Source organism: Anticarsia gemmatalis, chromosome 25 (genome assembly GCF_050436995.1).
Source record: "Anticarsia gemmatalis isolate Benzon Research Colony breed Stoneville strain chromosome 25, ilAntGemm2 primary, whole genome shotgun sequence".
Taxonomy (NCBI): domain Eukaryota; kingdom Metazoa; phylum Arthropoda; class Insecta; order Lepidoptera; family Erebidae; genus Anticarsia; species Anticarsia gemmatalis.
Window position 1 is genome coordinate 1,639,790 of NC_134769.1, and position 14,121 is coordinate 1,653,910.

At 36.1% G+C, this 14,121-nt stretch overlaps 1 protein-coding gene across 4 annotated transcripts in view; it reads right to left on the reverse strand.

Annotated features, from left to right (window-relative positions):
* The window catches only part of LOC142983880 (uncharacterized), a 43,208-nt gene that overhangs the window by 2,842 nt on the left and 26,245 nt on the right, over positions 1 to 14,121 (reverse strand). Inside the window, exons 1-10 of one of the 4 annotated variants that reach the window (XM_076131057.1) lie at positions 6,955 to 7,099; positions 5,159 to 5,256; positions 4,488 to 4,639; positions 2,817 to 2,958; positions 2,166 to 2,279; positions 1,873 to 1,924; positions 1,364 to 1,509; positions 931 to 1,028; positions 520 to 665; positions 16 to 140 (exon numbers count right to left, since the gene is read on the reverse strand). In XM_076131057.1, the coding sequence (XP_075987172.1) occupies positions 16 to 140; positions 520 to 665; positions 931 to 1,028; positions 1,364 to 1,509; positions 1,873 to 1,924; positions 2,166 to 2,279; positions 2,817 to 2,958; positions 4,488 to 4,639; positions 5,159 to 5,243 (1,060 nt within the window). In that variant the 5' untranslated portion in view covers positions 5,244 to 5,256; positions 6,955 to 7,099. Of the gene's footprint in view, positions 1 to 15; positions 141 to 519; positions 666 to 930; positions 1,029 to 1,363; positions 1,510 to 1,872; positions 1,925 to 2,165; positions 2,280 to 2,816; positions 2,959 to 4,487; positions 4,640 to 5,158; positions 5,257 to 6,935; positions 7,100 to 14,121 lie in introns of those variants that run through there. The other 3 variants (XM_076131055.1, XM_076131056.1, XM_076131054.1) reach the window with 3 other exon arrangements.

The window sequence follows — 14,121 nt, forward strand, 5'->3', positions numbered from 1 at the left end:
TTATCTGGTACATACCATCGGTTCTGGTGACAGTCCTGTACTCCCGCAGCGTGTTGTTGCAGTGCGAGCAGTACTGGCAGCCGTGAGGAGCTGGAGACAGCTGCAGCTGGGCTGGAGGCACTGGCGACCTGCTCAGGGTACTGCAAAGAAACGAGCTCGTGAGTTATAATAAAGGCTGGTATTTAATAAATAGCTGGTTAAAATCAGATTTGTATTTTTTAAGTTCTATTACTGTCATGAATCGGTGTGACTTAAATTAAAGCAGATGCAGGACCGATGCTGATTTTTGCATACCTAGACACAAAGGTCTATGACCAAAAATGCTGTACTCTAGTACTGTATCAGACAAAAGAATGTACCTCCAGTCACTTTAAAAATTCAGTAGTTGCCTTTAAGTGGCTTACCGCGTTTAAGTCCCATTTTGTCTTATAAGTATTACGTGTAAAAATGGCAATAGTTTTTTTAATAACGTAAAGTGTGTCTACCCTCAATTTACAAAAGAAGACCTCTAATACTCACGACATATTCTCCTCCTCAGTGACGTAGGTGGTGTGGTGCGTGTGCTCAGGGATGGGCAGGGTAGTGGGGTCCTGTCCCGCCGGCACCTCGTACGTGTACGTCTTCACTGTCGTCGTCACTTTGTTCATGGGAGTGCCGCGGGGGAGCTGCAAGAATATAACAGTTATATAAAGATAGAATTAAATTATTTTGAAATACTAGGATTATGAAGTTGGGATTCTAATTAAGTATATACCTAAACGAAATATATAAAATTTCTATACTAGGTGACCAGGCCTTACTAGGACGCCTTTAAAATAAATTGGAAAAATAATAGGTAATGTCTTTTCAGAACTTTGTTTTTAGGCTGAAATCATGGCACTGCAATAAATTAGCTTTATTATTATACATGCAATGTTTCTGTATACTTACAGTGCCAGTGGAAGGTGACTGGTGGCAGTGGGTGCACACTACCGGCGGTACAGCCTGTGGGATCGCCGGCGATATCTGAGAAGGCACTACTCTGGACTCTGCAATTAACAAGGATTATTAATATTACTACAAGATAGAACACAGCACGTCCTTGTCTTATATAAAATAACATTTGATTTAAGATATGACAAAGAAAAATCTGCTAAGTTATTATTTTGTACGTCTAGAAACACCATATCATCGAAGTTGATAACAGATACGATTTTCATATATATTTTTCTATCTTACATCTAAATTGATGGTAACGAAATGTGGTAAACAATTTTTAAAATCCTTTCTTAGTTCTATGTCAACTAGATAATATTGATCTAATAAATTAGCAAACGACGGTCACACTGTCATTGATAAGCCATATAGTATGTGATACACTGACCAGTTTTCTCCTCCCTGTACATCTCTTGCCTGATGGCCTCCTGCCTGGTGACGGTGGGGGGCGGGCTGGAGCCCCACGACGATGACTCCAAGCGCTCCTCACGCTTCAGGGTGGAGTAGCCACTTGATGGAGCCTTGGCCGGCGTTCTGGAAGGAAAGAATACCTTATACAGATTGAAATGGAATTTATCAGGTTGTAAGAAGATGCTTATTGTCAATTTTGTTGAATATTCGCCAAGAAAACCGTAGTGCAATTACTTGGAAATAATTTTAAAAGAATCCCTTCAAATGAGTTTCTACAATAGGGCCCAGTAAATGAGTTGACAAAAGAATAACCCTCTTTATCATAAAAGTATATGAACTAATATGAAGTTATGAAAGGCTTATAAAGAGTTTTGTTTCTTTCACTCCTTACCGAAATGAAAAAAAGAAAACATATAACAGTGGTTTTTTAACCAAAATAGGTTTATAGTGTGTTTATAAAAAAGAGGGTAAGTGTTTAGTACTCACCCTTTCCTGTAGTCAAATGATGTGCTCTCAGCCGTATCTGATGTGTATCCATCTGAAATACAAGAAACAGATATTAATCAGATTCAATTGGTCACCTCGTAAACTATCCATGCCTTGTCTCTTCCATCAAGTTTAGAAGTCTCTTCCAGGAAGGAAGGTGGTACACGAAACTACTCGAAAACCCATTCCACCTATATTACTAAGACAAACGGTATTTCATACAACTCTGCCTAAACCTTCGGTTATAACAGGAGTGATATGTATGTATGTTAAAATTTTGTCTATATACTTACTCTTGTAAAGCTGCCTCTCCTGGTCTTTCTGCAGGTCATCCAGCAGTGAGTCCAGCTCCTCGACGTTCTGCGTGAGGTCTTTGGTCGCCTTCGAACTCTTCACCTTGGAGTACCCTACGAGAATTAAAATGCCAACATTAGTATTATAGTCTTGTAGGATTTTTTTTGCTGAGTTCTGAATTGTAATTCGTCATTGATATAGTCCTAGACCAGTGTTATATCCTAGATACCCTGCGAGACAGTTCTTTGTCTGATTAACTTGTTTGTAATTAAAATAATAATTATGCAAAAGCTTTCCTTGGAGTCTTAGGCTTGCTACACACATAATCGGTTATTCAATATTTATCGAACAACGAAACCGACTCGACTCACTTGTACGGCTTGTGCCGATCGGGTACGCATATTCGGTTTTGCCGCCCGGCTAGGCCGATTAGTATCGAACCGAATATAAGTGCAGCAAGCCTAAGGCGTATCCAGATGCTTAAGATGAATAATATGACAATAGGTAAAGTCACTTTTTTCTCTATAAGAAAAAGGCGTGTATTTATGTATACAGAATGTATGTATGTAGGTGGGTACAGTCACTGGCTAAGTGTAAAACATCATCAGTAATCTAGTTTTCCCTGCAGATCAGTAGACCATTATACCAACCTGGTGTGGAGCTGGAACTCTCATAGTTGTAAGTCCTGGTGCCGGAGTGAGTGATGGCGGGGAGGTCCCTCTCCTCCCTCTCGTAGTAGTACGAGCTGGACTCCGAGGACTTGGGCCCGGAGCGCGGCGGGATTGTGTACTCCTGGGAGAAGAATATACTATTAGTTCTAGGACTCTTCTGACATGGCATCAGCTTTCTTTTATACTAGCTGACCCGCGCAACTTCGCTTGCGTCACATAAGAGAGAATGGGTCGAAATGTTACCCGTTTTTGTAACATTTTTTACTGCTGCTCTGCTCCTATTAGTCGTAGCGTGATGATATATAGCCTATAGCCTATAGCCTTCCTATACAAACATCGATAAATGGGCTATCTAAAACTGAAAGAATTGTTCAAATCGGACTTGTAGTTCCTGAGATTAGCGCGTTCAAACAAACAAACAAACTCTTTAGCTTTATAATATTAGTATAGATGAAAAGAGCTTATTAAGAGCAATCGATCTACTTCCTTTATTTCGTATGTTAATGTTTGCACAATACATAAGTACACTCGTTATTCCTTCACTCTCATAGCCTGGTGGGACGGATAACCGACACGAACAGTAAGAGGTCAGGCGCAGGACAGACGGCTATACGAGCTCTCCTAGGCATGAAGGTCTACGACCCTACTGCCTAACTTAGGACAATCTCTGCGAAATTCTTACCAGTAAATCTCACAAAAGACTTCTGGTCCTACCCAGAATTCGAACCCAAGACCTCAACCCGTCAGGCATTAACTCATCAACCGCGCCACAAAGGCAGTTTAATGTATTAAAATACCTTTGTTACAGTCATCGAGTTTGATTAAACCTATAACGCATACCAGCACTCTCGAGGAAAAAAATCACATATACATTTTTAATGCCTTTCCCTATAAAACTAGGTACGAACTGAATCATCCTAGGTATTAACTTAGTGTTTAATCTAACAGGTATTTCTTGGATCACTCTCTCAATTTGCATCTCTGACTAAGGAGTGATGTCATGATGCAGTACCGTAGATTTTATGTTTTTTATCGCTACATGTTTAATTGTTTTTATATGCAGCGTGAAGTTATGTGATGCTATGAAGTGGACGAGACGAATTTTGGCGCTGGTCATATGATTTGCAAAATTTATTTTCTCTTTCTACCTCTTTTTCCAAAAGGGTAGAAAGAACACCAATTGAACGATCCTTACAAACTTTCCTTGCCCCCTTTACATCCAATACATGGATTTTTTTTTTCTTTTATATCTATTCTAAGTTTATCGTTAGTTTATATGTAATAGTTATAGTTTTTATATGTATTAGTTATAGTTTTTATTTTATGTTAAGCTATTCTGTTAATTTCTCAGAGATTGCCTTCAGGCCGTAGCCTTCCGTGTCTTGGCAAGTGTGAAAGGCCGTCAGTCATGTTCCTGACCTCTCACTGGTCGGTTATCCGTCCCACCGGGCTAAGGGAGTGACGGAATAGAGTGTACCTGCGTATTGCGATTCTTATAATGAGTAATCACACACGCTCGGACTCACGGAAAAGAACAAAGACTACTACTGTATTACCACAATTTTAGCAATAAAGACATTTGAATTTAAAAGTCTTCAGTAGCCAGCGAGATAAGAAATCTGTTTGAAGAAAGTGTAGCAGTGTCCTCACCTCAACAGTATGCAGGTCCTTGCGGTCGTACTTGCCGGAGGGATGCTTCTCCTCCTTGTACTCATAGTGGTACTCCCTGGTGCCGCCTCCAGACCCTCGCCCCAGCGAGTCCAGCTTGCTGCCCTTCGGTATTAGCTCGGATTTCATCATGTCTGAAATTAAACATTTTTTTATAAGAAACATCTTTACTTAAGTGTAAAAGATAGCTTAACTTTATGTATGTATGTATGTAGAAATGTTTAAATAAACTCGCGTCCTGATTATTTTTACATGTCGTTAGGATTCATCTACAAAAGTGGTGAACACGTGTCGCCTGTAAATTACCATTTTGGGGTAGGACAAGAGACGACAGAGAGAGGTAGGTTTATTATTCATGTATAAAAAGATTAAAGCTTCTTGGTTTTTGACTTCAGCCTACACGAGTATAATACGCGTCAAACTGCTTTGCAGCAGTTAGCAAAAGTTGTTTTTTTTTCTGGCTAGTCCTGCACTAGGAATTGCTCTTGTCTTCGGGGACTTTTACAAACATACACATCACCATCACCTGTACTCATCTTAAATTTCCTTTTAGTTTTTTTAGCCAATTGCATCGACTTGCAGCTATATTCAGACACACAGAGTTGTTTAGCGCGTGCTATAGTGTAAGAAAGAGATAGATATAGTTTTCTCACCGAATTGTTCATCTGTGTAAGGTATGGTGCCGCTGGTGCTGTACTCCTTGTACTCTTTGTGCTTGCTGTACGACTTCGTCGCCATTGTCACTGTCTATCTGTAACAATACAAAAGAATGTTGACTAAAATACGGTGGAATTTTAAATTTTTAGGAAAAATCCACTTGCTGCAAGCATAGTGGTCAGTGAGAAGATTTATTTCGAAAATATAATGCAATTTTCGTCACCTCTTAGCTCTAGTACATAAAACGAGTGAGTTACTTGTACCACGTAAAAACTACTTGATACAACTACTTAGAATAGTTTAAAACGTCGATACATATAGGAATAATCCCATAGACATCATTTAAATGGAATTTACTTCCATAACCTACTTAAATGTCTTAATACTAAGCAAATAAGTCACTTTTTATTAAAGTATATAAACAACATACAAAAAAGAATATCTATTTCGCTTTTCATCTAATATAACATCATACAATTTCTAGTAACTTTATACACCATAAAAAGCAGTCCTTATAGCCTAAAAGAATCCTCTCTACTTAAAATTATAACTACATTCACTTGTACAACTTTAGCTATCTAAACAGCATCCAGAATGCAAATCAAACGGGAAAGGTCAGCTGAGCTTAATATTGAATGTAATCCTTGCCTAATAAGGAGCCTAGTTGTGTGGGCGACAGCCGTGCCTTTCATTTGAGAACAAATGTCTGAGAGATTGATGACAACATTGATCGTAATGATTTAAGCAATAGATTTGAATTGCTGTAGATAACTTGTAAGATGCCACCATTGATTTTTCGAAGTTATCTGTGTATTAGAAATAATTATCACTTGTTTTAACGGTGAAAGGACACATCGTGATGCAACCTTGCAGGTCTGAGAGATCTTATCAATTCTTGAAGGTTTGCTAAGCCCCCAACCCACACTTGGCTAGAGTGGTCGACTCAAGGCCTCATCCCTCCCTCATTACGGGAGGAATCCCTTGTCCAACAGTGCGACATTTGTGTTTAATTTATTTTTATTATAGATATAGTAGTATAGTAGTAGAAAGTCTTGTATACAAAGTTCGCGACTAATGGAGGTATAGGAAATTTAGAATTTCGAGCTTTAGTGACCCGCAAACTTGATAATATTTAATGCAGTTACTTTATTTCGAAGCTAAACAGTATTTGGAATTATAAGAGATAGATATTGATAAGCCTTAGCTCGCTACTAAGTTGTCGGACTATGGATACGAGTCTGAAATGATCTATTCTTTATAAGGAGAGAGAGATGATATGTATTTACATGTTAGATAGAAAGTATTATTGATCTACAGCTATAATTATGACTAATGAAGACTATAATTTCATGGGTTGTAATCATTTGGATGACAAACATTTGAGAGATCAATAGATATCATAGCTTAGTAGGTACAGCAATAGCATTTAAAGGAATACTTTTAATAAACTAAAGAGATCATATCGATCTTGAATTATGACAGTAGCGTGACAATAAGAAAACAAATTAATAACTCGTAGTCATTTTTTTTATGTTTTTGTCCTACATTTGGCAGTCACAAAGTATAAAGTATCATCATTATTTTAACAATTGTGTTCAAATCAAATATGTATTATTTGCGTGTCAGGGTTACGACATATGAGGTAAATGTCAGAAGGCTTACGTACCTAGCTTCTTTATGAACATATACTTTAAACAGTCCTTACAATCCTTTACAAATCCTAAATATAAGTTCCTTAAAAATAATGTGTATCAAAACAAACAATAAACTCACATTTATTTTTATCACCTACCCTCTTGTCAAAATATTCACAAACACTCACTCGGACAAAATTCTTTACATTAGCACTAAAGCACTCATTTCCCAATATTGTACATCAATTTCAGTTTCACATGATCACAACAATTTTTATTTATAAAAACACTTTGTACAACATTATTTTTACATCCATCCACATTCCTCAGCGCACACGCATCGACTGACATGACATTCGAACGTCACATTCTAATTTCAAACGATCCTGAATCGCGATATCAAAGTTTTCATCCCCACTGGGTATATATACAGAAGCAAGTAGTAGTTAATTGGGGGTCAGTCGCTTCGAGGTAAGCCAGTTTCCGCCACACTGGCCTAAGTTGGCGGCCAATCAGATGTACTGAAACCTTGGGGTGGTAGGAATTTGTGAAGTATTACGTGGGCGTTGATGGCCGTACATCTGGTCATCGACCTCGTGGTGAACACATGACTTTCGAGGTAAACTCGACCCCTTTTGATATAAATTTGGGACACTACGTTTTGATAATGATGAAGGCAATAGGTATGTGGTCAAAGTTGTTGAAGCTGTCTTTATTGCTGTTATCTTATTTGACAATAACCAGGACCCACTGGAGAAACATTTCAGGACGATCTAAGTCATCCTGAAATGTTTCGTGAAGACTGAGACAGCTTTTCTTTAAGAGCTCTCAGTCATCGGCTTCATTCTAAAAACGCAGAGAGTCAGACATGATACCACTAAGCAGCGGGCCTATCATACGAAATATCCCGTGTAAAATATGCATTTATACATAAACTTTGCATTACTTGAAAAACTGTTTAATCCTCGGTATCTGAGGTACATTTAGCGGTAGTTTATCTATTCAATAGCGTTTAAGCTCATGTAAACATGACAGTTTGAATAGATAAACTACCGCTAAAGGTACCTCCGAAATCAGGCATAAATAACTCTTAAGCCTGTACATTTTACTCACAAAGTTTTCCTTCACCGTTTAAACAGTTGATATTTTTTTCCTCATACACGTATGGATTAATAAATAATCCATATCTTAACCACACCATATTCGACAGTATAAATGCAAGTGCATATTACACGATTCTTTTTATAGCATAATTAGGTAGTTAGTATTCCTAAAGGTGACCTAAGTTAGGTTACATTTGTATTACAATATTACAATATGCATGTGATGCATCATTATATTGATACAGAATGTATAGTGCTTGATCATCATTCTAATCCATATTGTGACTTCCGTAGTTATAATGGTATATATTTTAATTTAACTTATGTTTTATCAGAATCAAATCAACGCTGTTATTCTCTAAGGGGTAGACAGAGATGCAGTAAATACAGATACAATATAGACTTTTCTAAGTCTGGACTGCCTACGTTCGAACACAAGTAAAGGAATCTTAATAGCACTTTGCCCAACCCGGAAATCAAACAAGAGACAAAGGATTTCGGGTTAAGATTTTGATTAGCATGTCAAATTTGTAAAAATATCGGTAAATTTTTTTATTATTTAGGACAACTATTTGACCGTATTAACGAGCTTTCTTAAGTTGTTCCTATAAGCTACCTTCAGTAAACCAAACATACTGTAGTTTAATCTATCAGTAGCACAATACATTTCGAATACAAAAGACAATAATATATTTATTTATAGATTTATAGACAAACGCAATCAATTAACAAGAATACGTGCTCTGAACGTAAACAAACATCTGTCACGCTTCATCTCCAAAACTGGTGTGATGATATTGACAAGTCATAGCTGTGAGTAACGCGATGACTGAGTGTTGACAGATTTACTAGGAAACTGGTAGCATGATAGGGTTTTAATAAACAATTAGTAAGATTATTATGAAGGTTTGAGTAATTGGTAAGAAAAATAGACCACAGATTGATCTTTGAGAAGCTTTTAAAAACAAGGCATGTGAGAATTCTGGTTCATTTCTTACTTATTTTCATTAAGAATTTCAGATTTAATATGTTGAAAAATAGCAGCTTTGGAGTAATTTTTGAAGTTGCAATCAAAGTCCTGACCTGAGTGTTGTCTTAGAATACCCTATAATAACAAAACTGTTGTTGTTAATATAGCATTTTGTCATAACAGTATGGCATAACGGCACAACAAACATACGGCTTACGGTTTCCATACAAATGCATACAATTCAATCACGACTAACCTTGTAATAACACAGAAAACACTACAAACTGAAGCGAATCTCAAACCAATTAGCTGTCAAAATGTATTAACAGACGTGATGATGAAATCACCTCAAAATTTCACACATTACCTAATAAGCAAGGAAATACATTGAAAAATACACCTTAACTCAAGCGTATAAAGTCTAATTTCTTTTTGGAAGTAATTTTTAATTGTTTATTTTAAAAATAAACTCCTTAAAGCGATACATCAAACGCTACGATCGTTAGAAATGCCCTAATTTTAAGTAATTATGTAGCTCCGGATTAATTAGTTTTAAAATAGGTAGATATTTTTGGACTAGATACTTTGAAACTCATAAAGGAAGAGTTTTGGAGTTCGGATTTTTGTTGAATGATGTTATATTTTATACTTTCAGAGTATGTTATGAGAAAATGCAAGGACGAGTATTGTTTATTTTGTATAACCGTTCGTTCTAGGAGTAATGTACTTAAATTACTTCTTGTACTTTTACAATCAACGTTGAAAACTCTCGTAAGGAGAATATATTATATATTTTTCCTTTTTTCTTTCCCATTCTGTCCCATAATTGTCGTGCAATGGTCTTCCCGAATCTTCATCAGTCTCTATCCTGAATCATTTCCCGCGATCATTTTACTTATCCTAAAAATATAAACATCCATTAAAACTGTACAGATATTTAAATATACAAAATTATTGTATTATTTCCTCAAAAAATACCAATAAATCACATCATTTTTATAATATCAAACGGTGTTCTTTACAATACAAGTATTTATTTATGTTTAGTACATAATAAAGTTTATCACTGTAGAACGTCATTGTACAAAAATGCGTTACAAATAAGGTTGCGTCGTAAAGTGCGTGGGCGCCGGTGACGTCACCCATTCACTGATCAAGCCTACGCTTAACTTAGGGCTGGCACTTATTATATACTGCCTATACTAATATTATAAAGCTGAAGAGTTTGTTTGTTTGTGCGTTTGAACGCGCTAATCTCAAAAACTACTGGTCCGATTTGAAAAATTCTTTCAGTGTTAGATAGTCCATTTATCGAGGAAGGCTATCCATACTATAATATTATAAATGCGAAAGTAACTCTGTCTGTCTGTCTGTCTGTCTGTCTGTCTGTCTGCTACTCAATCACGTCTAAACTACTGAACCAATTTGCCTGAAATTTGGTATGGAGATATTTTGATACCCGAGAAAGGACATAGGCTACTTTTTATCCCGGGAAAATGACGCATTTCCCGGGAAAATTCAGAAAATTCAACGAAGTCGCGTAAAATCAATATTATAATGACATTGAATTAACAAAATTCCGTTGTCATGGCAACTGTTTTAATGGCGGATATGCCTTAGCGCGACTTCGTTATACTAAGAGATATAAATAATTTTGAGAATATTTTTCGTAAAAAAAAAGCATATTTTATATCATCACGCTACGACCAATAGGAGCAGAGTAACAGTAAAAAGTGTTACAAAAACATGGAAAATTCTGACCCATTCTCTCTTATGTGACGCAAGCGAAGTTGCGCGGGTCAGCTAGTAGGCTATATATCATCACGCTACGACCAATAGGAGCAGAGTAGCAATAAGAAATGTAACAAACACGGGGAAAATCTTGACCCATTCTCTCTTATGTGACGCAAGCGAAGTTGCGCGGGTCACGTAGTATTATACTATGTAAAACAACTGAACCACGCGGCTCATCTCACGTTCGAATTTTCATGTCAAAATTTTTTGTCTCGGAAGTTCAGCGCTACCTTTTTGATGAATTTCATTGAAATCGGTTCAGTAGGTGAACCGGGAAAACGCAAATAACAGATAGACAGTCGCATTTAGTATATGGATGTTTGTCTCTCGTATGTAGATAAGAACAGGAAGTAAATATTTACTTTCTAGTCTGTTTTTGTGAAGTGTGTTAGACAATATTTAGTCTTTACAAAAATATTACTTGCCAAACGTTTGGCAAATAAGTTACGTGGACCACAATTACATATTTCACTAAACAAATTATTTCAAACACTAAATTCCGTTTTCCATTTGGTTGTTCAGTCGTAATATACAATTAACACGTGTACTACCCACATTCGAAACTACCATCTCACCAGCCCCATCAGCAGTAATGCTTGGACCACAATAATCAGGAAACCATGTGCTATATTGATTACAAATTCAATATACATTTTTGTCAATCCCATTAAAAAGCTATAAACTTTCAAATACAATACGGATAGTTACATAAACGATCACTGTTTCATGTCACGTAACTAATAAAATACATAGTTCTTTAACCTCAAACAAACTACCTGTTTAAAGTCATTGAAAAAAGTCACATGCTCTGTATTTATACATAGCAGAATATCCAGGGAGTAGGTACTTATTAACTTAATAGTTGATACTGCGTTCAAGTATCTTTATGAAAATTACAAAATTTGCGTGGGTTTCTATGAGTTTGATTTCTTTTCCTTTTTTTGGAGAAGGCCTTGCTCAGAAGTGGTTACGTCCTTTTGGCCCTATATTTAGAATTGATTCAGTCTTAACTTTATTCCTAAGATTTCACCAGGTCATTCTTCCCGTCGCTTATGTTCTGGCTCTTTAGTTTAAAACCCTTAAATTAGTCCTTTCATAATGGAAACTGTAGTCTTTCAGACACTGTTCTTTTAGGCTTATTTCATGGATGCACCTCTACAACCTTATTTCTCTATATAGCATCTCCTTTACCTTCATTTTAGTTTCTTGCATGATTTAAAAAATACAAACATTACATTTACTTTTGCAGCCTTAATTTCTATCGTAAAACCTCAATATTAATCCTACTAAACTTTCATTTCCCATTTAAAAGTCATACAAAATTAAACTGTTGAAAATGCAATGAGCATTTAGTCTTCATAATGCAAGGAGCATGCAGGTGGGACATTTGCATGCAGCACGCGAAGTCTCATTACCCTTAGGGGCGCAATTTACATGCTTTAGCTGACATTAAGCATGCTGTTTGACACCTGCAACCTGCATACCTAAAGGAATGATCACTTGGGTGGTTTTAGTAGGTAAATGCGTATTTTATATACCTAGTCGTTTATTTTATTTTAATTACTTCTTGGCCCCTTCACACATTTGAAATTCCAGAGTTATACGTAATTGAAGGACATACAGTAAAATTTCCCTATTTTTTGGCTTTTACAAATTTTGAGAAAACCAGTAATTTGAATACGGATTATTTTGGAACGTAAATAATATATGGAAACTAAAACAGCTGTTTCAACACTTAACTAACTTTTAGAGATGAAATAATAAAAAAACGTTGTTTTATTACAGACGTAGTTCTGGAAGGTATGCAAAGTCCCCAACCCGCACTCCGCGAGCGTGGTGGACTCAAGGCCTTACCGCTCCCTCGTTCTGGGAGAAGACCCAGCAGTGGGACATTTTTGTTACCAAGTAGGTACTGTCCCACTGCTTGGCAAAGGCCTCCCCCGTTAATGGGTTAAATATTTTTTTTATTTATTAACAGTCACTGTATTGTACAGCCCTGTGTAATGGTGACCTTTACAGTGACCCTACTTATTAAGCCGCTACCGATCGTAACATGCCGTTTTTACGACAATATTTTATCTTACTTTGTGTTATGGGATGTAATGAAAACTGAGATATAACGAAATGGGTTCTGACCATAAGATCGGATTCATAATCCTTTTGTAGAAACTTTCTCCAACAAAGTGACATTTAAAAAGTTTTTGAAGGCTTGTTTACATTCCTCCTTACTTTTATACTTGCGCAAACACCTTCCAAGCCACATCTTTTTTCAAGGCCCGCTAAAAAGGTTTATTTTGTCCATCTTTGTCGACAAATGTCGCCTTACTCTTGCGAATAATTCACACATAGAATGAGTACCAATGCGTTTGACCGGTAAAAAAACAAAAAAAAAACACATTTTGAATCCCAAAATATTGACAATATCAAAAAGTAAAAAGATCATCAACTGTTGAATACATAATGATATATAAATACATATAAGATAAAAACATAATTACATGTATAAACAAACAACAACAGTAATTATCAGATACACACTTAATCTCTGTTCTTAATGTCAATACAGCATAATTATAGAAATACTTCATTTATTACAAGAGCAAGGTTATATTTTATTTGATGATGTCTTTGCTATTGCAATTATTACATTATTATTACTCTGGTAAGGTCCAAGATTGGATTTCTTTTTCGGACATGTTCTGGTCAAACCTTTTAATTGCAATCTTTTCTCAATTAGGGATAAAGTAATTAAAATGATTATCTCTATCTCTCCCTTTATTGATGAATAATTAAAAAAATTAGTACGATTTTCTAGATTATACGCCACAAACATGTAGAGTTATAATATATTTTCTTAGAAATCAATTCTGGTGAATATTTAACTCATTATTATCCCACTACTGGGCAGGGGAACCTCCCGAATGAGGGAAGGAGTTAGGTCTTGAGTCCATTACACTGACCAAGTGAAGATGGGTTAGTTTTATTCTTAGAATATTTGAAAAAGTTATGTTTTCCTTAATAGACACATGAGACGTAACGACTAAAAGTTTTATCAAACATTGTTCCTAGAATTTAAAATTACTTCGGTTTGTAATCTGTTTCTGCGAAAGAGTTATAGTTTATTATTAATATGACCTTTTCAAACAGCTGGTACTTGACCCTAAGTAGAAACGGTCACGTGAAACAACGGTCTTGAGAGATAACATACTTATTAATATAACGACTTGACATACGAAGACGTAGAATAATTTCATTTACGAAACATTAACCATTAGAGAAAGAAAACACCTATAATTACGTACCTATTTACTTTCGGGCTTCGCGAGATAAGTAGTAAATCGCAAAATCTTTACAGCCCAGTCAAGAATCTGGATTCCAGAATTAATAGCCAAATGTCAGCGTATATACAAGAGTAAAAAATCTTTAGGGCCTGTTGGCACATAATGAAAATCATACCA